This window comes from Rhyacophila brunnea, unplaced genomic scaffold, assembly GCF_057557595.1.
Source record: "Rhyacophila brunnea isolate RB1 unplaced genomic scaffold, BYU_Rbru_1.0 scaffold_24, whole genome shotgun sequence".
NCBI lineage: Eukaryota > Metazoa > Arthropoda > Insecta > Trichoptera > Rhyacophilidae > Rhyacophila > Rhyacophila brunnea.
The window spans coordinates 14,507,063-14,533,642 of NW_028232904.1; the positions used below are offsets into that span (position 1 = coordinate 14,507,063).

At 35.3% G+C, this 26,580-nt stretch overlaps 1 protein-coding gene across 2 annotated transcripts; it reads left to right on the forward strand.

The window, feature by feature from the left end:
• Positions 1–1,007: 1,007 nt before the first annotated feature.
• Positions 1,008–26,580, forward strand: LOC147069093 (actin nucleation-promoting factor WAS-like). Of its 2 annotated transcripts, XM_085951239.1 has the most exons (11): positions 1,008–1,381; positions 3,828–4,055; positions 7,434–7,533; positions 14,174–14,443; positions 14,766–14,888; positions 18,119–18,310; positions 18,704–18,793; positions 20,937–21,053; positions 22,391–22,551; positions 25,549–25,635; positions 25,800–26,580. In XM_085951239.1, exons 1-11 carry the CDS (start codon positions 1,286–1,288, stop codon positions 25,956–25,958), a joined length of 1,623 nt encoding a protein of 540 aa, XP_085807365.1. In that variant the 5' UTR covers positions 1,008–1,285; the 3' UTR covers positions 25,959–26,580. The 2 variants fall into 2 exon arrangements, with proteins under 2 accessions (XP_085807365.1, XP_085807366.1); XM_085951240.1 differs by lacking the exons at positions 1,008–1,381; positions 3,828–4,055 and adding an exon at positions 4,657–4,860.

Here is a 26,580-nt window from a genome sequence, read left to right on the forward strand (position 1 = left end):
AATTAAAATGAGTAAGCCTGAATATATTTTTAATTGAAATAATCTTATTGTTTTGGTCATCTCATGAATGACCAACTTCAAATACCTACCGTGGAGGACAGTATTCTTATTGAATTAACTGTTCATAACTCTGTTGAGTAATTAAATTAATTAATGAACCAAAGAGGTTGGAACGTGCAATGAACTCTGTCAAGAGTTGGAATTTTTTTCATTACATTCTAAGGAAAGACTGGAGTGATCTGGCAGCCCTAAACATGAAATTGGTGTTTTCAATAATTGTACTATAGTTATAGTATGTGTACTATAACATTATAGGACTCCATTTTTCGGTCACAACCCACAGGGAGAATGACAATTTGGAAAAAAACCGTGGTATTTGGTAAGGTCAAAGGCTGGAGACGAAGAATTAATCATCTAGATGGAAGGACCAAATCAAGAATGCCACGGGTTCTCCACTGGAACAGGCCCGCACGCTGAATGCCGAGAGAGATAAAGTGGTGGAGCCAAGCGTAAATAATGAGCTAAGCCATTGAGACGGCTTGAAAGAGCCAAATCATCCAACTCACTATCCTCAGTTATGAGGTCCCGATGAATAAGAAAACTATAATCTTGATTAACGTACTTTTATAAAAATACATAGTACGGCAAAAATAATATTATTTTGTTATTCAGAAAGAAATCTTTATACATAATACAATGACATATTAATTGACATAATGACATATCATGTCATTGACATAATACAACTCTGAAAGCAAAATTTAACACTTACTATCGAAAAAGCTGAAAAAAGTTCTCGAGTGTGGTGGTTTTGGAATTTTTCGTAAAATTTGCTCAGCAAACAAAAAAATGATTCCGAAAATGTAATCCCAAAAATTTTCCACGGACGTACTATATTTTTTACGGATATATTACGTACTATAGTTTTAACACATTTTTGTAAGATGTACTATAACTATATGAAAAGTATGACAACGCTTATTGCTCCTCGGAAAATAAAGAAATCTATGTTGCCCTACTATTCCTACTAAATAGGTGTGTGAGAGATCGGTGACTAGTGTCAGTGCAGTGAAAGCCTATTTTTTTAGAAAACAATCGTGTTTAGTTTCCTTTCGCAAACCAGTTGCATGCAGTATTTTCATTTTCATTATATTGAACGTACCCGAAATGATTAATCCCGCTCCTGAATACATTCAATTTTCAAATCGGTTATGCGTGTAGATTGTCAACATTTCCGTTTCGGGGTCGATATTCATCAACAGTTCTCGTTAAATTAATGTGAAATATGAAAGCCAAGATGCCAGGGGACAGTAAGCCTAGCCTCCTTTTGTCCAGAGAGGAAAATGACATCGTCTTCAGAATAATCGGCCAAAGATGTCAGGTAACGAACCATCGGCATTTATCTATTTTAAACACCACGAAACGGTAACTGTCATATTCATCTGTAAATAATACGACAATCAGATTATCACAATTCATAGAAAACAAATATCACTCCTTAATAACATGTAAAAAAAAAACAACAATACAATCATAGTTTGTATTTCTTTTAAACCAAAAATATGTTCGAATTATACAATTATTTTTGACGTTCCTGTGAATAACATCACCATTGTTTACATTCTGTTGCATTCCTAACCGTTTTAGTATAAAAGTATATTGATTAAAATACCTCCCCAAATTAAATCCAATACATACATAGTCATATTGAATTAAATTCAAGGTCTCTTGAATTCAATTTGACAGCTGTAATAATTGTGCTTATTCATAATAATATTTTAGTAGGCCACTAATTATTAGTGCAAAAAACATACAACAGGTGCTTACTATATTAGGTATACTTGCATAATTAAGTAGGTATGTAAAAACAACTGCTATAATTACCTATTTTAATGCAATGATTAATGATATTAATTTTATTGGTTTCAAACAAAAGTTATTTTTGTGAATTCTACTTTGTTTCAAAACCGTTATAATGGAGTTCTACCATGTAAATGCCAGTTCAATTAATCGATATAACTTAATTTTGTCCAATCCATTTTTTTTTAAATAAAATATTGGTACATACTGTGCGAAAACATCTTCTTGGCTACGCTTCTAGGCGCTGTTGTCTAACTAAATGGGAGGAGTTTGTTAGTTTATAATGGAAGTGCAGTTAAAAATGGGCGGAGCATGTTAGTTCACAGTTTTAACATGTAGCCAAGAAGTTGTTTTCGCACTATACATACCAATACATAGATAGCGTGGATCCTTGTGCTATGAGAATACCCGTATAGATATCCAAAATTCGATAGCGTTTTCAAAGATATTTTTATAGCGAAGCTACGTATAATGAACCCCCGTAAATCATTTATAACTTCTGAATTTTACGAAGTATCTTTCTCCTTTTCTATCTCGACAGCATATCTGTCAGAGTGGCCTTTTCCGTGCCAATTTTTTTTCATTCATTTGATCAAAGGCTTTATAAATAAGGTTTCAAAAACATTACTGACAAACTCTATGCTCGCATTCAAAAAATAAATTATTATAATCAAAGCACGAAAGTAATGATAAAAAAACGTTTATTTTAGATTTAGTACACTTAGTAGTTTGAAACATCATAACGATTTAATGTGCATACATTAAATAAATATATAAATGATTCATTAACATTGTTTGAGATAATGTTATTGAATCATATTTTTATCCTAAATAAAAATAAGTTTAAATTAAAATAGATTAATAAATTGTGAATGTATTTACTGAATCATCCAATCCAAACATGTTAGAGGAAACCTTTGTTCTACGCAGATAGAACATTAATTATATGAAAGTGAACCTAAAAAATGTCACTAAGTATGGCTAATAATTCACATAGTTGTTAGGAGGGATGTTAAAAATAAGAACGTGGCATCCTGTAAGTAGCTTAGCGTTATAGACCGCAGACACCATAATGACTTTAAACATGTGCAACTTTGTCATATAAAATAAATTCAAAATGCAATGTTTGCGTCAAAGATTTAACAAGAAATTTAACTAGTATTTAAATTCACTATAATTGAAAGATATGGTTCACATTTCTTTCAAAGATGTCAGTCATTTAAAGATTTTTTGAAAATATTATTAAAATATACCATTAGCCGTGACGTGCGGTCCATAGATGCTGTAGATGCAGAGCATGCCCTGTAATTTTACTAAACTATATTGCTTCCAATGGTTCTATAATTGCGTGAGACCTTCTCGATTGATCATTATCATTTACATTCTATATTACGTATTTAATATGCAAATATGTTTAGAATATCGCAGAGCTATCGGCTGCTGGCTATGATCCAATTCGTTACAAAGTAAATTTGCTGATTTTTATGGCATAGTTTGTGCCGTAGGCTAAGTGTTACTAGACTGAAGTAGCGTTCATTCGCTAATATATTTCTCTTGCTAATTTCCTCCGCGATATCATATCATTATGTTGGTTCACAGGATGGGAGGCGGAGGGGGAGATGAAATTGTTGACTGTATTGAACAGACATACTGTTTTCCAATGTCGTGGTGACAGTAAAAATTAAATTAAATTACCACATTCATTCCTAAACGGAGCATAATATGGGCATCAACAAAGTGGTGGTTATATTGACATTGCCACTCGCCCAACCCATTGGGTGTTACAAAGATAGGCATATATTTTGTTTCAGCCCTGTTTTTCTGTAGACCCATTATTTTGGCTACTGTGAATGCCTCTTTCAGTGCCGATTTTGACATGGCAATTATATGGATATCATTGGTGGATGCGAGCAATTGCACAGGTGTAGTGATTACTATAAATAAAAGGAATCCTTTTCTTGTTGTAGAGTCTAGCGACGGCCGTGGTACAGCTCTTCACGACAGAAGGCCCCGCACACAATCAGTGGTTCAAGCGAGACACGGGAATCCTGTGCCTTATCAAGGACAACGTGAAGCGCTCCTACTACTTCCGGATCTACTGCATGCAGCGCAAGGCCATGATATGGGAGCACGAGGTCTACACCCAGATAGAGTACAAGAGCCCCCGTCCTTTTCTACACACCTTCGAGGCGGAGGTGCGTATTCAGTTTGTAATTCACTGCAGACCGTTAAAAAAATCCACTCAATCATAATTCAGGTGGTTGTTTTCTTTAAGTTCAAAATGTGAACTGCTCTTTCGTTATTGGTACAATTACAATTCGTTGTTTATATTTTAAGGTCTGTGTTCCTATGATATATTTTTCTTGAATTTTATGTAATGCCAAGTCACTTGTAGCTAACTTAAGACTAGAATTCCTTTTTTTTTTTGCTTCAATTTCATACATTAAGGCTCCATCTCTATATAAGGTTTTTTCAAAATCTTTGACTTCAACCCGGTTTTTATCAATGTACAAATTCATCAAATACGTATCCGTCTATCCAAAGACACCAGATAGACCTCGTTCTTCACTTGTTTAATCCGTTGACGAGGATCTCTTTTCGGTCTGCAAAACAATTAATCATCAAAAGCCTTGCACAATATAAAAATAGATTTTATTAAAATTGGTAATGAAATTGCATATTATTATCTTATCTGACACTCCCTCAGTTGAATTCTTATCAGCTATTTTTTTTTTCATTAAGTACTTCCCATGTGATCATTTTCACACTGATAACACAACTGATGAAATTTTAGTTATTGTTTGTTTGTGTTAAATTTTTGCAGTGTATTAGTGAAAATCCATCAATGTTTTATTAATACAATCAATTGAACTAAAACATACACATTAGAGTTATTAAGTATTATCAGATGCGTCAGTGTGCGTGTATTTTTTCTTCTAAATACACTAAAGGCTGTTGCTAATATTAATCAAGATGAATGTCACACTTGTCACTAGTTATGTAAGAAATTCTCTACATTTCAAAACAATAAATATTAAGTATGCCGGGATTCCTTAACCTTTTTGAAACCCAGATTAGGATAATAATAATTGTTATACCACCCAAGAAAAGATTAATAAATACAAATATCTGAATAATAAAATAATTCATTAATTATATTGGTAGGTATAGATATACTATGTTAATGGTAATTAACATACTTAATACAATTAACATACATTAATATACTATGTTAATGGTAGGTATAGATATACTATGTTAATAACTATGTAATTAATATACAAGTTAATGGTTGTTGATCGGGCCAACCTTCTACCAACACCAAGTACACTCCAAAACTTCGAAACAGTCGACGAGTTTGTATATCTTGGATTGACCATCAGTGGAAAGGGCGGATGCGAAGCGGAAATAAGAAGGCGCAAACAGATTGCAAAAAATGCGATGACACGCCTTACCACTATATGGAAGGATCGGGGAATTTCGATTGCCACAAAAATGATGCTTGTGCAAACATTAGTGTTCTCGATATTTCTATATGGAGTCGAGTCGTGGACCCTGAAGGCAAGAGAACGGAAGGCAATTGATGCCTTTGAGATGTGATGTTGGCGCCGAATGCTTCGCATTTCTTGGACGGAGCACAGGACGAACCAGTCAATCATCCAGAGACTGAAGATAAAGGAACGGCTCTCGATGATATGTCTGAGAAGAATTCTGCAGTTTTTTGGACAAATTGTCTGGCGCGGACCGGACAACCTGGAGAGACTGGTAGTTTTGGGTAGCCTCCAGGGAAGGCGAAGCAGAGGAAGAGCGTCTGCGCGATGGAGCGACCAAGTGAAAGAGCTGACTGGGGTCACCATCCGTTCTGCCCTGAGAGAAGCGGAAGATCGAGAAGGATGGAAAGTCTTGGTCGCTCAAAGGATGGCGAAATTTAAATGTGGTCACGATCCTCAGCCATGAGTGCATAACCAAGAAGAAGATATGAGTCGCTTAGAATCATAACTCACATATTCCAAAAATCAAGTTTTGAGATAATCGCTAAAAACCAACCGAGCACTATTTTTTTGTAATTAGAAGAACAGTATTGAACTCCCTAGAATATTAATGAGTGAGAGAGTCGAATAACTTTTTTTTTTTTTTTTTTTTAATATATATACTTAATACTCCTAACGTTGCAGACATACAGATGAGAAATAGAGCTCCCCGATTGGTTAGGAAGGCGTTGGTGACAAAACTCTATTCTTTGAAATATACGACATATTACACCAACAATGAACTTTGTCAACGATTTTCACATGGTTTAAATTGACTTTTAATACTCAACTATTTTTCGGTATATAGATTAATTCATTTAGAATCACTTGGCATATTTAACTAAAAAACGACAAAATTGCAATATGTGAGTTATGATTCTAAGCGACTCATATACTATCATAAATCTTGGTGTTCCAATTTAGAACTAAGCTCATTACACTATAAAAAGTATTGAATGATTATGTCAAATGTTAGCATGCGGCACCCTTACTCAGCAGACATTTTTACTTAAACTGGTGGATCTATCTCTATAACAACATTAAATAATATTATTAACCTTTTCTATGCCTCACAATATTACTATGGCAGTATCTGATTTTTAAGAGCAGATTTTTAACGACATACGTTGAATGTTGAGCAAAGCTCTTACTACAATCGCTGTAATACCGATAATTTATGGCTTAGTATTTCATAATTATTCAAACATATGTTACTGTGTGTTTAATTTTTTAGATTATGCAAATCAATCAACAATGGCTAGTAATTTGAGTTTAAAGTCGGATGAGATAACTCGCGAAATTTGTATGTGCGGCCTGTCGATCACAGCCTCATAGAGCGAGAAAACTCGCTGAAGTCATAGAACCGGTTAATATGAATGTTCTCAGTCAGCAATTTGGTTTATCTTCATATAATTGTTGTTTGATTTAATGAAATGCAAATTTTTTGGTAGTACTTATTCCACTTTAATAAATAAATTTGGACCAGTTTCGCCCGCCTCAGAGGGACATTTTCAACTGAATACATTTTTAAAACAGTATTTATCAAACAAAATCAAAAGCGACAGAAATAATATCGTCTCTGTTCTAGCAGAACACACTAACTGGAGAATACCAGTTTTGAGTAATTTGACTTTGTTGTTAAAATGTGTGAAATAATGGTCTATCATGTGAGTTTATTAAGTAATCGTAAAAAAGATGACTTTAAATAAAGACTGTTTATTTATTAAGAAGGTTTCCAGACAGTATAGTTTGAAATAAGGAACGTTTTGGTACTAACTCAATATGTCATTTTTTCGAATTAGTGTCTTCTGCCAGAACAGTGACGATATAACAATAGGTAAGTACATATATCGTATTGTAGTCCAGTAATAGGCATTGCTCTACAAACAGTCGGGTTGTTCAGATGTTTGGATATGTTTTATAGTTTGGAATAAAAAATATACTTTGTATAAGTTGACAATGTCCCACTGAGGCAGACGAATTCCGGTCCTGTTATGATGAGAAAAGATGGGGCATCATAATGACACAAATATATTGTTTCAGGACTATATGGCAGCCTTCAACTTTGCCAACGAAGATGAGGCGATGATCCTTAAGAATCACCTCATTGAGAAAATCGAGCTCCGGAAACAGAGACGAGAAGGTATGTTCAAAAAACGTAGATACATATACCCAAGTGTGTCACACTTTACTTCTGGCACTTCCGATCAAACCGGTTAAGACAATGGGACCCGATTGACATTTAAATATTGAGCATAAAGTAAATACAGTCGAACTTGGTTATTACGAGGAAGATGGGACCGACTGAATTTGCTCGTTATAAGCGTTACTTGTTATATCAGAGAATAGGTATTTTTAAATGAGCGGTCACATAACACAAAAATTCGCGATTCAAACAAAAATACACAATTAGAATTTTTCCCCGAAACAAGCATGCCATTCATAAACTACAAAAGAAGACCTAGTGACTTCATAAACCTTGGATGTTTTACATGCAATTTCAACCATATGCGTGTATACGTTTTCAATATTGTCGGCGAAAACACCAATTAGGTAGGTACTTAGACACTTAACTAGTGTCATAAACGTAATCCGATTCCGGCGGCACCGTGTCCGGTCGGATTTTATTGCTTAGGGTCGAAATGTTTATAAACGATCAACACATTAACAGTTTTAAGAAAAATTTTGACCATATTTTTGTTTGGTATAAGTAGTTCGTTATAAAAGTGAATAAATGTATGGAGAAAATCATAAACTAAAATGACGTCAACGAATGTTTCCTCGTTACATCCGAGATCTCGCTTTATCCGTGATCGTAATAACCGAGTTTGGCTGTACTTAATTTAGAAAAACTACTGGTAATACACTCCCCACCAACAATTTGTGGTTTGACACCATATCATCACTTGTACGCGAATATTTTTGGGAATTCCCTTTATACAGTTGGAATATTTATTTGTTGAAGTGTGTCGTCCTATTTATTTCGCGCCTGAAATTGGAGTGTGTAGTTCATTTTTTTCTTCCTTAAAATTCGTTTATAATATTTGCCAAATTATTTCGGGAATCTGTCGAAACGTTCACAATTGCGATTGCGTTTTTTGACCTGTGCGTGTTTGTTTCAATTGTGCTTCTTCTGTCAAGTGACAGGATTAATTGTATAGTAAAAAAGTAAAACAGCAGCGAGATGTGTAGTTTGCATGTTGAAAAAATTAAGAAGAGAATCAAGGTATCGGTGTAAACAATGCAAAGTGGCCCTCTGCTTGGTACCGTGTTTTGAAACTTACCACACGGTACAAGACTATTGACTTGAAAACTCTTTCTACAAGTTTTGTGGCAACCCTGACAATTTTTAAAAGTTAAATGTGTCTTTTTTCGGAAGAATACTGTTCCAAATGAGACATTTTGCATATGATTGGTAAGTGTTTATGATAAACTTTCAATATATTTAAAAAAAAAATTAATGATGTTTTATTTTTGCTAAAAAATTCGCGGCCTCTCACTTGCCGCCATACAAAACCTCCTGGCACAGACCAGGTTAACATATCGTCAGTATACCGGCAGACAACGTTAAGTCCAAAAATACAGTTTTGAGATAATTGACTTTTAAAGTTTGAATACCGGTTTTAAATACAATTAACCACAAATTGTTAGGACAACTAGTTTATATGATTCATCAATGATTTAAGTAACAGTGAACCTTTTCTGTTATATTAATATATAGTTATATTTGTTTGTTTGTAAAATGGCATCACTTAGCGTGTTTTTCAGAAGAATTTTTGAATTAATGGGAAGTGTGTTGATTAAAATATTAAAATCAGTTTGTCGGATATTTCAACAATCATGAAAAAGATGTTTGTATTTGTATAAAACCATTATTTATTCATCAAAAACTATATTTATGAAAACCAAAATAGGTATATAAATGGTTAAATATTACAATTACAGTCAGGAATGTTTACATTATTTAAATCATGGTGAATTAATATCAGTGTACTTTATTAATACAAATAAAACACATTTTTTTAGCACTAGTTCCACATAATTTACTGATCAGGACTGGTTTCGTCCTCTTCAAAAGGACATACTAAACTGATAATACATTTTAACAGATATTTATATCAAAAATTTTCAATGCATGCTATTAGAAAACAATTCTTCTTCTTATTGTGCCATCAAGGCGATCTTGGATTTCTCATCTGCTACCCGGAACAGTTCAATGGAGCTGCACTCGTACCAATCACGGAGGTTCTTAAGCCACTAAATGCGGCGTCGTCCTCTACTAAGCTTACCATTGATCTTTTCTTTAATGACAAGTTGGGGAATGCTGTACTTTTGTCCTCTCATAATGTGGCCGAGGTACTGTAGTTTCCTGGTTTTGATACTACGTAGAACTTCTCGGTCCTTCCCCATTCGATTGAGAACTTCAACATTTGTCACCCGGTAAGTCCAAGGAATTTTGAGGATGCGTCTATACAGCCACATCTCGGAAGCTTCAAGTCTCCGTGACATCTCTTGGTTTAGCGTTCATACTTCCATACCATAGAAAAGAATTGAGAGAACATAACAACGTACCATACGCAGTCTCAGACCTAGGTTAAGGTCTCGATTGCTAAGGAAGCGTCTCATTTTGAGAAAGGCACTCCTTGCGATCTCAATTCTAGTTTTTATTTCCTGAGACTGGTCCCATTTCTCATTGACCCATGTACCTAAATATTTATAATGGGTCACACATTCGATTGGTTCGCTGTTAATGACAAAATTTGTGTTGGTGTCTGGTGTCGCTATTTTTGATACTAGTAATAGTTTTGTTTTCTTGAGGTTCTTTTTTAAGCCATAAGAATTACCGACCTCATTAACCCTTTCTTCCTGTTGATGTAAACGCTTTAAGCTATCAGCAATCAGCACAGTGTCATCGGCATATCGTATATTGTTAATATGTTTCCCATTAACCAAAATACCCACCGATTCACCTTGTAGGGATTCCTTGAAAATAGCTTATAAGTACAAGTTAAATAGCAGAGGTGACAACAGGGAACTCAGAAATAATGGGAACTGAAATACCCAACTGGTAAGGCTACGCAGGCAACCGATCTCGGGTAAGGATAACATTAAACGCGTGTTAATAAAACGTTATTCTAAACTTGTGCGTTGCCCTGACAACTACTGTCGGTTTTATGTTCATTTAAAATTGAAAATAGCAATCTGCTCAGTAAAAAGTTGTGGTAATGATACAAATATGAAAAATAAAACAAATAGTGCAACTACATTTCACAAGTAAGCATATTTTTATTGTTATTTTGAATATTTATGTCAATATCGTAACATGCATTAAAATTTATTTTCTGCATGGCATTTGACGTTCACGCACAAACAATGTTAAACGTTATTGACGAGTGCGACGCACACCACTGTAATGCATATAATGCGTGTATTTTGTTTGAATAACAGGGCCGCATTTCAGACAGGGAATATTAGACAATATTTATAATAATCAATTAGGGATAACTGTTTTCGTTTATCATAATGATTTATTGTTGCATATGCAATATGCATAGGTAAATGTGCATTTATTTACTGTCAATATTCATTTTAATTATAAAATAAAAAAAATAAAATCAAGTGATTAAATGTTTCAGTTATTAATTATTGCTCACCGTTAATGTAGTGTATTTAGATACCGTTTTGTCATCAAGTAAGCAATTATTTAAAATTTCTTTTTGTACCTACCCATATTTATTCGGAAGGGAAGTGATGATGCCATGTTTAGAGAGATCTTCCATTATACATGCGACAGAATAGTCAAAAAACTTGATATTTGATTTATATGTTATATAATGATATTTTCTGTTAATATATAATTATAAATGCGATTAATGTTATGGCTATTTAGAATTACCTTTGTATGTAAATATTTATGTACTTATCTTGTTATTACTTAATCTTATATATTATGTCACGTATAAGTTTGATGAGGTTTTAATAATTATATTTAATATTTTTCATAATTATTCTGTACAATGTACAAACATAGAAATATACTTACTACAAAATACAATTAATATCCGGCACCGTGTCCGGTCGGATTTTATTGCTTAGGGTCGAAATGTTTATAAACGATCAACACATTAACAGTTTTAAGAAAAATTTTGACCATATTTTTGTTTGGTATAAGTAGTTCGTTATAAAAGTGAATAAATGTATGGAGAAAATCATAAACTAAAATGACGTCAACGAATGTTTCCTCGTTACATCCGAGATCTCGCTTTATCCGTGATCGTAATAACCGAGTTTGGCTGTACTTAATTTAGAAAAACTACTGGTAATACACTCCCCACCAACAATTTGTGGTTTGACACCATATCATCACTTGTACGCGAATATTTTTGGGAATTCCCTTTATACAGTTGGAATATTTATTTGTTGAAGTGTGTCGTCCTATTTATTTCGCGCCTGAAATTGGAGTGTGTAGTTCATTTTTTTCTTCCTTAAAATTCGTTTATAATATTTGCCAAATTATTTCGGGAATCTGTCGAAACGTTCACAATTGCGATTGCGTTTTTTGACCTGTGCGTGTTTGTTTCAATTGTGCTTCTTCTGTCAAGTGACAGGATTAATTGTATAGTAAAAAAGTAAAACAGCAGCGAGATGTGTAGTTTGCATGTTGAAAAAATTAAGAAGAGAATCAAGGTATCGGTGTAAACAATGCAAAGTGGCCCTCTGCTTGGTACCGTGTTTTGAAACTTACCACACGGTACAAGACTATTGACTTGAAAACTCTTTCTACAAGTTTTGTGGCAACCCTGACAATTTTTAAAAGTTAAATGTGTCTTTTTTCGGAAGAATACTGTTCCAAATGAGACATTTTGCATATGATTGGTAAGTGTTTATGATAAACTTTCAATATATTTAAAAAAAAAATTAATGATGTTTTATTTTTGCTAAAAAATTCGCGGCCTCTCACTTGCCGCCATACAAAACCTCCTGGCACAGACCAGGTTAACATATCGTCAGTATACCGGCAGACAACGTTAAGTCCAAAAATACAGTTTTGAGATAATTGACTTTTAAAGTTTGAATACCGGTTTTAAATACAATTAACCACAAATTGTTAGGACAACTAGTTTATATGATTCATCAATGATTTAAGTAACAGTGAACCTTTTCTGTTATATTAATATATAGTTATATTTGTTTGTTTGTAAAATGGCATCACTTAGCGTGTTTTTCAGAAGAATTTTTGAATTAATGGGAAGTGTGTTGATTAAAATATTAAAATCAGTTTGTCGGATATTTCAACAATCATGAAAAAGATGTTTGTATTTGTATAAAACCATTATTTATTCATCAAAAACTATATTTATGAAAACCAAAATAGGTATATAAATGGTTAAATATTACAATTACAGTCAGGAATGTTTAATAGTTCGAGAAGCTTAGGATGCTTAACAGTATCGAATGCTTTCTCGTAATCGATGAAACACATATAAACATCAACATTAACATCAAGGCATCTTTGCACTAGAACATTCATGCTGAAAAGTGCTTCGCGTATGCTCAAACCACTTCTGAAGTAAAATTGTGTGTCATCCATGTCTTCTTCGCATTTTCGAAAAATCCTATTATGGATGATTTTTAGTAATACTAATAATAATAAATAATAAAAATGTTCCGAGAAAAACACTCCATTCAAAACAAGACAGTTATAAGTTATAGTTAGATACAAGTATTCTGTGTATCATCTATAAATATAATTATTATAAAGCACATACATAATGAATATTGATCAACGAGCCAGCAGAATGTAATATAAAATAACTTTAAGATAGTTTAAGAAAGTAACTTTACAGATGGTGAGAATATATTTTGAGATTAAGTTTTATGGAGACACTCACTTGTTTTTTTTGCCATTTTCTTCTGCTGCTCGCATAACAGCATAATTTTATCCGACTTTGATTGATAGATGGTAAGGATAGAAATTAATATTTACAAAGATTTAAACTTAGAAAATGATTAGAAACGGAAGAGTGAAATAATAACTTGTCAAACGATATGAAATGACCGCCCAATATGACTCAGTCAATGCGAACACGCGCCAATCTCTACTGGCAAATAATCGTTAGTTGACTTATCGTGTTTCACCAGTATAGATATTGATTTTAAAAGCGTTTTAGTTATTTATAGCGTTTTTCCAGTAATAATATATTCAATATCAACTTAACACGTAGTGACATCATAAAATTACGGAGGAATTATAATGAATTTGGCGAAGCTTGTTTTACCAGACGATAGAGCGTGGTGATATCTACCAAGCTGCATTATTATGTCAAAATAGTCATTTTTCGACTTAACGTTGTCTGCCAGTATGCCGACGATATAGTGAACCTTAGTAATTATACATTCAAGACGTTCACAACATGACATGGGGGAAAAAACAGAAAATAACTCAACTACCCTGCCCAAAAATATTTCGTCACAGAATAATTCTTGCTGACGCATTTTTAGGGACATGGAAGATGACATTCTAAATAATCTATTTTGACCATTACATCTCTAATGCCCTTTTGGCTTAACACCATCTTTATCGATGACAGTTTTTCTTCAACATTTATATATTATGTCGTATATATTACATATTATATTGACGTGTTTTTTTTAAATTGATACTGGCTACCAAATCGGTCATTTTGGAGAACACAGAACAAATCGACCGAAGATTATTGAATCTTCCTTTTTCAGCAGTGTTAATAGACAAAAACCAATCTTGATTGTGTAATTGTTTCCAGAGCGTCGGCAGAAGTCGATGCAGCAGAGCACCACATCCCGCGCCTCTTCCGTCAGTTCCTCCAGGCCCGCCAGCATCGTCGCCTCCAACAATGTCTCCGCGGCCCAGCCTCATCATCATCATCACCATCACCACGGTGCTAGGAACGCCACGCCTGCGCCCGTGACCCCCGTCAGCCCCGCGCCCATGACTGTCCAGCCGCCCACCCACCACCATAACGGGACCAGTGCTAGAGAGGTGCCTATGCCACAGAAGTCGCTTGCTTCCACAGGTAAACCAAATATCTACGATTACAGTGTCTATTTTAAAAATCAAATATAAAATCAGGTCCATCTGAACTCACTCATGCAAGTGGAATATATCGATAGCTATTGTGTTACCAATTTGAATCATCAATGGCAGGTTAGGTTAGGTTTGAGTTTTTAATTCGTAAAGTTATTCATTGTTAATAAATAAATTTGAATTTGAATTTGAATTGACTTTGAGTTAGTTCCTGCACCTTGTGATAATAAATAACTGATTTGTAAGTTTCCAGGGTCGTATCAATATTATATTCACAACGATTCAAATTAAATGTTTTTATTTTGTAACAGGTTACAACATGCCCAGGTCTGCGAACAACAAGAAAAACCGATCAAAAAAACTGACCAAGGCGGATATTGGACTTCCGCAGGACTTCAAACACGTGTCACACGTCGGATGGGACGCCAATAGAGGTAAATTATCCATATGAATTCTTGTCCATTCAAAGCAAGAATAAGAATAGAGAGACGATGTTGTCCAGTTATATGCGGCCATTTTCTGTGCGAACGTACAACGACCATAACATACAGTTGAATCTCAATTATTCAGCCTATTCGTGATGAACTATGTAGCACCATAACAACTTTTCAGTATTTTTCTGGATCTGAGATAACAACTTTTTGTTACTTATATATTCAGTGTACTAGGGTTATCTAAATCACAAGGTATCACCTCGCCGCTATAGGATTGGTTTGTCGAATATCCGTTTTTGTCAAAATCGACCTTTTAATGCAGAATGTTTTTTTGTATCTAAATGGACCAGAACCATCCTTTTCTTTAAATTATTTTGTAATGATGAATACATCATTCGTATGCTGTAAAAATAACAATTTAAATATATCCATGTATTTAAATATATCCATGTATTTAAATATAGGATTATGAAATTTGTTTTTCGTCTCCTGAACATTTGGTCTATTCGACAAACCAATCCTACAGCGACGACCTGTGAAATGTTCAGTCATTACATTAGACCTTGGCCAGAGCAGTACTATGTGAATGCATTACTATTACTTTGTATTAATTAGCTGTCAAAGTGATGTTTGATTAACCCTAAAAAATTTTACGCTTGCGCAATGCTCAAGATGTGATTTGAGGCTTAAAAAAAAAACATGCTTGACCATTGCAAACGTCTGTTGCAATGCCGCCATTCTGTTTAATTCATACAAGTTGAATCGGACAACTTCCGATGTCTCGTATAATATATGCCATGTGCCCAAGGTGATGGTGTGACGTTTGCCCAAGCTCGGCCACGTAATATTTACACTTGTGCCCATTTACAGTTACAATATATTACCGATCACCTTTGATTATTGTTCGGTAGATGGTGTTTTGGATATTCATACAAATTTTAATTATGATTCTTCACTATTAAGAATGTCTCTTGATTCTTTTGTTGTTTGTATAAGGCTAGTTTTTTTGTAAGCTCGATTATTTCGGACATGTTAGCGTTATATTAATCTCGTGGTCAAAAATTGATTTTTAATGCCATAACCGTGACTAATAATATTATGTATTTACGTAGATAGTACAATTAACCACACAATGACGGTATGAACATTGTTGTTATATAATACAATAATAGTAAAATATGTGTCATCTAATTTACTTGAAAAAATATTTGGATGTTCATTCACACATTTGTGTGGTGGCCTAATAAAGTGATTCATATTGTCAAAAATATAATATTATGTATACTTAGTACTATAAAACACAAAGTTAGTCTGAAATTTAAAGGCTCCGAGTGCTAAAATTTTTAACTGATGATCCCTTGGCCAAAGTTAGGAATCAACGCACGTATTTTGTGGTTTTTGTGTAGTTAAATTCATAGGATATAAAATTTGAAGTTTCCCATACATTGTCAAATTTTGAATTTATCGACATTTACTTCATTTTATATGGCGATTTTCTGGTATGACATTCGATAAAGAGATAATATAATATTGTGATCGGCCTGATTGTGGCTTGCTTGTGGTTTTCGTCAAAAAAGAGGCAACATGATTGATAAGATTAAAATATGCAATAAAGAGAGGCAATTTATCCATGGTTTACAGTCGGGTTTTGCTAATTTTTAGATGTAGCAATAAGCAACGGAAAACATCCATTGTTCTTTCGAACGATTATTTTTATCATCATTTCATCAAGACGATCCAGGGATGTTGGGTTAACCAATTTTAATTAAAACAAGTTAAGGTGATTCATCAGTGAAACAGCAAATAATTTTCAACCATAGGCGCGACGAAATTTTGCACTCGCTCCCATTCGGAGAGAGAATGTAGAGCTGGAGACACGTCATTTTGCTTCGTGATGGCGATGGCCGTAATAATTCTTAAATCGTGTAAAGATGACTTAAAACGTTACCCATTTACTTTAAAAAGAAAACATGTCAATGAATATATTATTATTGTTACTGATAAAACAATAAACAGAACATTAAATGGACACATGTTGGATTTATAAGACAAATTATATTTGGTTTGACATGCCTCATTTGCACCCGCGACCTAGCGACGATCTTTTTAGACCGTGTCTCAACTGAGGTATGGCCTTAAGCGAATAGGTGATATGGAGCGGCAGGAACATTTGTCGGTGACTTCACATCTGTCTACGTAAGGAATATTCCCAATTTGGATGTTACCTCAAAAGGCTTAGGTTTAATAATACTCACTTTTAGGGACCGGATAATGTCCGTAGATATCTAAAGGGATGTATTGACCTTCTTCATCTTGAGATGATCATGCCCAGCCCGATTTCTCCAAAACTCGAGTCATTTATAATGAATGAACCGCATGGATTTAACGCAGGCCGATCAACAGAAACTTACCTGATGATATTTATCAAAAATGTGTTTGATTTCATGTGATTTGTCTGTAGATTCAAGCGGCTTTTATTCTCGATTTTTCGTGCTTTCGCCATAACAATAAGTAATAAGGTCAATCGTTCAATGCGACATGAAATAACTTACGTGATGAATGTTTCTCCATGGTTAATTTTACGATGCGATGTAATGAGCAGATATTTTAAAAAACCTACTACCAGTCTGTCTGACAAATTGCCTTACTGATGAACTATGTCCAATTTTATCTTGCATTTAAGGGTTCTTTTTACAACGTTTCTATTAGGTCGTATTCTTATTTGTCCGGTGGTTGTTTATCCGGTACAAATCTTGCAATTTTTAACTAACTTCCCGACTAGCTAGACATATGAAACTTTTAGAATATATCAGAACACGATGCCAATGCATTCTTTTAATACTTTTAGCCATCTTTAAGTAGAATTGAATTCATTTTCAGTTAATTCTCTTTTGTATGAAAAGTTATTTTGGAAGAAATCCGTAATCCAATCCACTATTATTGGTTGCTAGGGGTCTGGGGTCTTAGCCCTAGCAACTAAATTATTAATATATACGTGCGTTACTATGGAAATCAATATGAAACGTCAAAATTTCAGTATTATTTCTATCAAGTACAATTTTTTTTATCGTTTAAGCTAGTCAAGTCAAGTTTGTATGTTGAAAATTTAAAAACGTTGTATATAAAAAGTTCTTTTTTATCTTGTAATTATTATTATTTAAAAATACAAACAATATTAAGACTCAACCTTGATGTAATGGTTTTGTAATTATTATGTTTCCTACTGTCAGGTTTCGACATAGACAACTTACCGGAAAAGGACATGAAGGACTTCTTCCTGCGGGCGGGCGTGTCGGAGAGTCAGCTGAGCGACAAGGACACCCGCGAGTTCATCTACGACTTCATCTCCTCGCACGGTGGGGTGGATGCCGTCAAGGAAGCCCTCGTCGAGGAGGATGAAGTCACTCCCGTTCCACCCAGAGGTAAACAAGGACTTTCTCAACCACCAATGTTTTTACATTCAATAATTTATTCATTCGTTATGTTCGTTTTGACTGTAACACGTCGAATTTGAAAGAAATAAGTGCTGTCGTATTATGCAACAAATCTTGACGCACACGGCATGAATGTCGTCTGCGTGTATTTAGTTCAAAACTTCGCTGCTACTGCGCATATATTCCATACTATTTTACAGTGCATGAGTCACCTTTCAAGCTAGTACAGTAATACAACATACACATGATTATCACGCGACTACAAATCACGAGATATATATATCATTCTTCAAACAATTAGAACACAATGCATTCGTAATTTCTAACTTATTATGAATAATAAGCTTATTTGAATTTAATGTGTCTTCTTCTCCATAACAGTGGTTCCGAAAGGGGGCCGCGCCCAAATGCTGCCTCCCGTACCCGCTAGAACCCCGGCGGCCCTTCCTATACATGCTCCTCCAGCCGCAGGTAATTACAAGGCGCCATTTTGCTTCTTAGGAGTTTTAAATTATATACATACTATGTTGGGTGGCGAATAGTGCCTGTTAAACACATTGAGTGATTTAGATGTTCTTCTAGTCATATTTTAAAATGGGAAGAAGATGTGAGAGCTTGGATACCTGACAATAATTAAGGCGATACTTCAGTGAAACGGCAAATAATTTTCAACTATAGGCGCGATGAAATTTTGGACTCGCTGGCAGTCTGAGAGCGAACGTCGAGGTGTCAATTCGTCAATTTGTTTCGTGATGGCAACGGGGGTATTAATTCTTAAATCGTGTAAAGATGAATAAAAACGTTACCCATTTACTTTAAAAAGAAAACATGTCAATGAATATACTAATATTGTTAGTAATATAACAATAAACATAACATTAAATGGACGCATGTTAAATTTATATGACAAATTATATTTCGGTCGGCATGCGTCATTTGCACCCGCGACCCGCAATCCACGCATCGCCTAGCCACGATCTTTTTAGACCATGCCTCAACTCAGGTATAGTCTTAACATCGTAAAAGGTAAAAGAGAAAGAGTAAGAATCACATGTTATTTGCGTGTAGTTTCTGCAATCCTGTTTCATTTTACAGGGGTCCTCATTATCCGAGTTCCTGCAATTACGAATTTGCAGGACAATACAAAAAAACTATAAAAAACATAAGCGCAATGCTCACAGTTGTCAACTGTAACTTTGAATCCCACACTCCTACACTATTTCTGTCTTCTCTGGCTCTCTAAGTAAGTAATTAATTAACTAGGTAATTTTGGTGCCCGTATTAAGCGGACTCGCTTTAAAAACTAATTTTTTGGTCCCAATTACCCTCGAATAACGGGGACCCCTGTAGTACATTTAATACTTTGTTATACATTCGTTATACTTGAAATACATTCACACACGGGCACACGGTATTGTTAGTAACTCTGTATTTCAGCATGAATGTAATGGTTATTTGTTTCTGACATTTTTAATTCTTATTGATTACATAAATTTTACATTTTATCAGTCCTTTTAAAAGTATGTCAAAACTATCAATATTTTTTGACATTTAACAAGGGGAGACCTCAAACAGGACGATGTTAGGGATATGCTATTAAAATCAATTAAACTGAATAGCTGATGCTGTAGAGCAGGGGGGGGGCAAACTTTTTGGATGGAGGGCCAAATTCAAGAATTCGAAATGAGCGGCGGGCCGCAAGTAAAATACCATTTTTAGATATACACTATTTATTATCACGAAAAATAAACATTACAAAAAATTAATGAGAAGAATGAAACTGTTGTACATTTTTTTAAATTCAGGTGTTATTTTTGTAGTTGATATCTCAAAACTGCTTCTAAATGGGCATCGGAGATAATTGATCGTAAAGAATTTTTATTGAGGTTCATAATCGAAAATGTTTGTTCACATTTATAGGTTGATCCAAAAATAACGAACATTTTTCTTGCATAATCTTTAAGTTTATGCTAAAAGACCTAAGACTTTGTCTGAATTAAGGTCTGAATTAATTTTTGTAAAATTTGGAGATTTCTTCACGACGATGCAATTCTCTTAAATCAGTCTCACACTGCAGATCAATAATCTCAAGTTGTAGCTCTGTCGGTACACTATCAATATCTATTGATCTACATACAATATCTACATCCAGAGCGAGATTGCAATCCGAAATTTCTTTCCATTCATTCCCAATCTATGTTCAATGTAGAAAATAGTGGTTACACAGTGTGAGACGACACGCAAGGAAGACGTACTGAGATAATACATTTACGAAACAACAAATTCTTCAAATTTTAATCTATTGTCAATATTTTTTAAAAGGTATATAAAAAAGTTATTCGTAATCAGAAGTACAATTAATAATGGCGGGCCGCAAAAAAATACCCAGCGGGCCACATGCGGCCCGCCCTGCTGTAGAGTCTAGACATAGGACCAGATGCACTGGAGAGACAGAAATGGGAGGGGCCTCTGTCCAGCAGTGGACGTCTACAAGTCTACAAGCTGACGATGAAAAAGGCATAATATTTACAAAACTGATTTCTATCATGATGTTCCCACTCGATGTTATCAATCAAATACACACACTACAAATGAAATGTTTGTTCTGTTTTAGCCGCTGTGGGTCCCCGGCTGGCGCCCGCCCCCCCTGCCCCGCCCGCAAGAGCTCTCCCGCCTCCGCCACCGCCGCCCCAAGCGCAGAGGAATATGCCACCGGTCCCAGCGCCCCCAGGTATTTAATCTTCAATGTCATGCGTCAATATAAAAATTAAAACCCGCATTGTATTGATGTGTAATTTGTATTTTAAAATATCATTTTTGACCCAGTGAATTCAGATTCGGAATCATATCTGAATTCACATGGCAAATAGTTTTGTTTCAAATTACGAATTAAGGTGCCCCCTCATTTTTAAATACCAATAATAAAATTTAAATAAAACTTCATAAATCACGTGGTGCCGAACGTTGAGTGATTTCTGCTCATCATCAGACGGAAGCTTTTGACAAATAGATGACTGACGTGTTAACGACAAGTGCATACAACACATTAATCATTCACAAACATGCATTGCTTGAATATATCTAGACTATTTTTGATTTTAGAAATTCCTCCTGATTTAAGTTGAATTACTTGATATTCAATGGGGAATCCCTTTGCACCTTCTTCATTAACCAATCATTTCAAACAGTTTCATCTACTCGTGAACATATCTCGTACAATGAATATTTGCCTCTCTAATGTCAAATTTAAATCCTACAGCATCATAGTATAATGAGTTAATGGCAATCTTATTCAAACTCAACGTTGCAGTGAGCAACGACTGCACCCTACCTACTCTTCTGGATCAGCTTACTACCACGCACCAATCGACCCTCACTAACTCCGGGGAACGTTACGATTGCTATATTTTTGACAGCTACTGAAAGACAGCATCGATTATAAGACATCTCAAATCCAGTGACAATTGAAAACAGGCATCATAATTATCATCATCATCATCAGCCTGAATCTATCCACTGCTGGATGAAGGCCTCTTCAAGTTGCTTCCACTTCTCTCGGTCCTGTGCATTGCGTTGCCACGTACTTCCGCAGAACTTTATCATTTCATCGACCCAGCGGCCTCTAGGTCTACCTTGTGGACGTTTTGTACTTCTTGGATACCACTGGATGACTAGATTTGTCCAACGATTGTCTCTTCTTCGAGCTATGTGTCCAGCCCATCTCCATTTAAGGCTTTTAATAAACTCATAACATCATAATTATAGTCGATGCTAAACGTAGTTTTAAAATAACATTTCCTGAAATTCAGTCTCTTCCGTAATAAAATAAAAATGAAGTGTTAGAATCAGACATACAATATAATAACTACTTTGATCGAGTACTGTTCGCATTGTAGCCTCTTGAACAGTGAGTTTCAGGTTCAAATCCTACAGTCGGATAAAAACTAATCATCATATATACCATAGTCTGTAGAGATACCTCCTTACTGTGGATGCTCACTATTGTAACCCCTTTTGGCCATTTCTTCATAATGAACTGATAACTTTATTTTTCATTTTTTAATTCAGTGTCCGCGATTCCGCCTCCTCCTCCTCCACCACCACCCGCAGCCATGGAGCCGTTATCTGCACCATCATCAGCACCGTCAGCAGTTCCCGCCAGTAAACCCGCGCAACCCGATTTCAGAACTGCGCTCATGGAGAGCATCAGAGGGGGACAAAATTTGAAGGTTGGCTATAATTGGACTATTGTAATTTATTATGATGTCCCGCAAGGTTATAATCTTGATCCATTTTTATTCTTGCTATGTTATTATCAGTTACATGTAAGCCGGCTCGCACATCACAACTCGCCTTGTGTGCCTGACGGCCATAAATCAAATCTTCCGAGACCGCCGGCGATTGTTGCATGCTACAACCTCGCACATCTGCCTAGCGGCAAACATCAAACGCGAAAAAGGAGAAGTCTCGTCTGCCATTTTTATTGTGTTGATTGTATGAACAAACGTCAAACGCGGTGACCAGCGATGAGCGAGCAATGACAGTGTAGACAGAGACAGAAATGGCCGATTGTGCGCATGCGCGGAGTCGACATTTTTCGATATCGACATGCAGGCTCTAGCAAACGCAATTCGTCGCATGCAGGAGCGTCGCAGTTGCATCGGCCAATCTGCGAAACTCCATTTGATAACGTTTGTTTCTTGGTTTACGATGACGTCACATCGACGAATTTGTCGTAAGACGCATGCGGCGAGTTCTAATGTGCGAGCCCTCTAAGTTGTACGTATGCAGTTCGCCGCAGCACAGTTCAATATCTAAAAGAGATGGCTGTATAGCAATGATATCAAAAATTGACACATTGTTCATGGGGCATTTCACCGTGAAGTAAGTTGTACATAAGCTTAAGTTACAGAATCATTTAGATGCATTTATTTTTCAGACAGTAATTGTCCAATTTTATTAGATTAGTATCAAATATCTGACAATAACGCTGTTATTATTACTTGCTAACCTTTGAAATCATTCAGAATTTTATATAAATACTAGCTGACCTGGCAAACGTTGTTCTGCCATATAAATTATTTCTAGTAAATATTTTGGTTGTTAAATAAAAAATAACAAATGTATCGTAAGTGTGTGGGGATGGGATCTATGACAGAAAGAAAAATGGAGCGTTGTAGACGATGACCGCCGATAAAAACAAAAAAACACCAACCATTAATTTTCTCAATTCAAAATGAGTAATGATATTCATAATGAATGAAAAACCTGTGATAGGATCTCGTTGTTTAATGTTTATGCAATAACCGTCTTGTCCCTTGCAGAAAATTAGCGGATATTGGAGAGCGTCGTATGAACGGTGTGTGTCAGCGATGAACTCCAGATTATTGTTTCTTCTTCGAATCATGATTTCTCGCGTCGATGTGCGGTCGCCAACCATGATTCCAGCAATGTCGTCAACAACAGGCGCATTGAATCGACGCACGTGCTCTCCAGCTGGTGTTTTATCAGGATTGATGACAATAGCGTGATTGTCGCTTTGCAATTCGTGCATGTGTGCTTTGAAGAATTTCAATAATTCATTGTGCTCATTCAATAGGGTGTCCAGTTTGCCGATGATGCGCCTGGCATTAGGCGAATTGAGGTTATTGTAGCCGCAACGTGCATCCACACGATTGATGTCCTCACCGCCCATGAAGTAGATTTGTAAAAATTTATGTGGTTCGTTTGGCATTGGCAGCAATGAGCCTACTTTGTGGTATACTTGGCCTTTGATTTTGAACGTAGAATGGAATTGTTGACCATTTGCCGCAGCATTGTGAACTATTTCTGTTGCTCCGAACGAAGTCATTTGGAAGTATGAATTGAATGTGCGAATGGACATCAGGAACAGGTTTGAATCTGGAACCGTGCCGATGAGCAAGCCGTTCAATGGTTCTGGTGGTATCTCAATTTCTGCTAGTTGCACTTTTCCTGATGCGCAACACATCCCGGCTGACTCGTGTTTGAATTTGAACGCATGACAATGGGGACATTCTTTGTCCATAACACCAATCAGCACTTTCGGATGAGCTGAATATTCAATATCTGGCTCGTACTCGAATGCGAGACGAAGGAACGAAGCGGATGTAAATGCTCGATGTACTTGTTGGCGTTGTCGGTCATTTGCTCTGCGTGTGTTTACTACGAACCGGCGAGCTTGGCTCCGTTCTAATTGTCGTTGTTGATTTCGTTCAGCTCGTGCCTCTTGTGATTGAGATGCACGCAATTGTGACATGCTCACACGCACGTTTTTGTTATCTTGTTGGATTTGTTCATCTGTTCTTTCTGCTCTACTATTTTGCATGTTTGTTGCTTTATTCGTTCGACGGCCCAAATAGCCCCCCTTGCGTCTTGCTGGCATTGTGCACTGTAATACACGCACACAAAAATAGATAAATTAAAATAAATCATACAAAATTTTGCACGTTCTGCGTTGTGATATGCCGAATGAAATGTCAAAATGACGTGACGCTTCTCTTGAATTCTTCTCGGACGTAACGCCATCTGTCATTCAACAACATAAATAATTTCGTTCTGTTTGAAATACGAACGACGGTTAAATTTGTTCATACAAAAATTATAAAATCGCGATTAAAAAATGGGAGAGTGGGGGTAGGAGAGTAAAAATTTAAGGTTATAGGTATTTTTTGATGAAAAATAATAAAAAAAATACAAAAAGAAATTTTCAAAAAAATAAAAGAAAATTTTTTCTGGATAGAGATACCCTAATCACCTAGCGGTATGAAATATACTTGTTGACCTATTCTCATACCTAACAAATATACATAAAAAAAATCATAAAAATCGGTTTAGCCGTTTAGGAGGAGTGCGACCACAAACATCGTGACACGAGATTTTTATATATACAGAGATATTAAGTACCTATACAATATGATTGTATTTCTAATTTACTTTCATACCTATTTTTTTCAGTCTCACCCTAGTATTCTGGTGGTTTTTATTATGTAATTGTTTTATTTAGATTTTAATTTGATCTCAATGCTATACGACCATCAGTTTCCGATACAACAGTGAACTGCATATGTACAATTTTCCTAATATGATTATGGTAGTAATTGTTTTCTCTATATATCAGATTATTTTGCATTAGGGGACCAGTTCATGGTTATTCCTGGGCAACTTCTCTCATTGTGGAAATTTGATTGTAAATTTTGTATTTTCAGCACGTCGAAGTGGATAGGCGGTCGTCGAACGATGACAAACGGGGAGATCTTCTTTCTGAAATACGGCAGGGCATCGAGTTAAAATCGGTAATTTATTATGCACTAATTAACTTAACATCAAAGTTGCTAAGCAAAAAAGGACGTAAGTTGTGTAAAGAATCTAGAACACTTGGCAATTAATATTACTGGACTAAGTCTTCTGGGAATAAAAAGATTAGGTATGTCATTTTAACCAATGCTATTCATTTCAGGTGAGCGTCAACAAAAATGAAGAGCACCGCAATTCGGTGACACAGGGCCTGGCGGGTGCTCTGGCGCGCGCTCTGGAGGAGAGATCCAAGGCGATCCGCTCCGACTCGTCTGGCTCCGACGACGACGACACCAGCGACGGGGAAGAATGGGAGGACTGAGCTCCGCCATGCTAATTGTGCCAATTTATAAATACCACATGTTATATCATAATACGGGAGCTTTTCTTTTTACTAATTTTTTTAATCTGACAATTTTCAAATTATGAATTTTCCAATTTAAAAATTTCGAATTACGAATTGCGACCAGTATGAAAGACCTATTCTGTTCAAATTTTATAATTAGGGTAATACTTCTTTGCTAAGCTAAATAAACAAATAAATTAGTTGAATTGAATCAGTTGTCGATGAACGCTGATGGTTATTGCTTTTGGGAGACTTTTCTGAACCTAACCTAATACAGAGGAGGGTTAGTTATAAAGTTTTTTGTCACTCATGACTGTTTAAACTTTAAACCATGTTATCGAAAGAAGCAGAGAACGAGCTTTACGTGCTGCAATTTTTGAATATCTCAATGACTCCTATTAGTTTGGACATGAAATATTTTTTTAAGGAAGGCTTCTTCTTTTAACTATCTGTTGATCGGTGCTGATTTTTGTATCTATGTAACATATTAATCTGACAGCTATTATATTTTGTCTTAATATTTATTACGCTTTATTATATGAATAGGTAGTAAAAATATTAGTAATAACTGTTTTTTTATGTGCGGAATATTTTTATT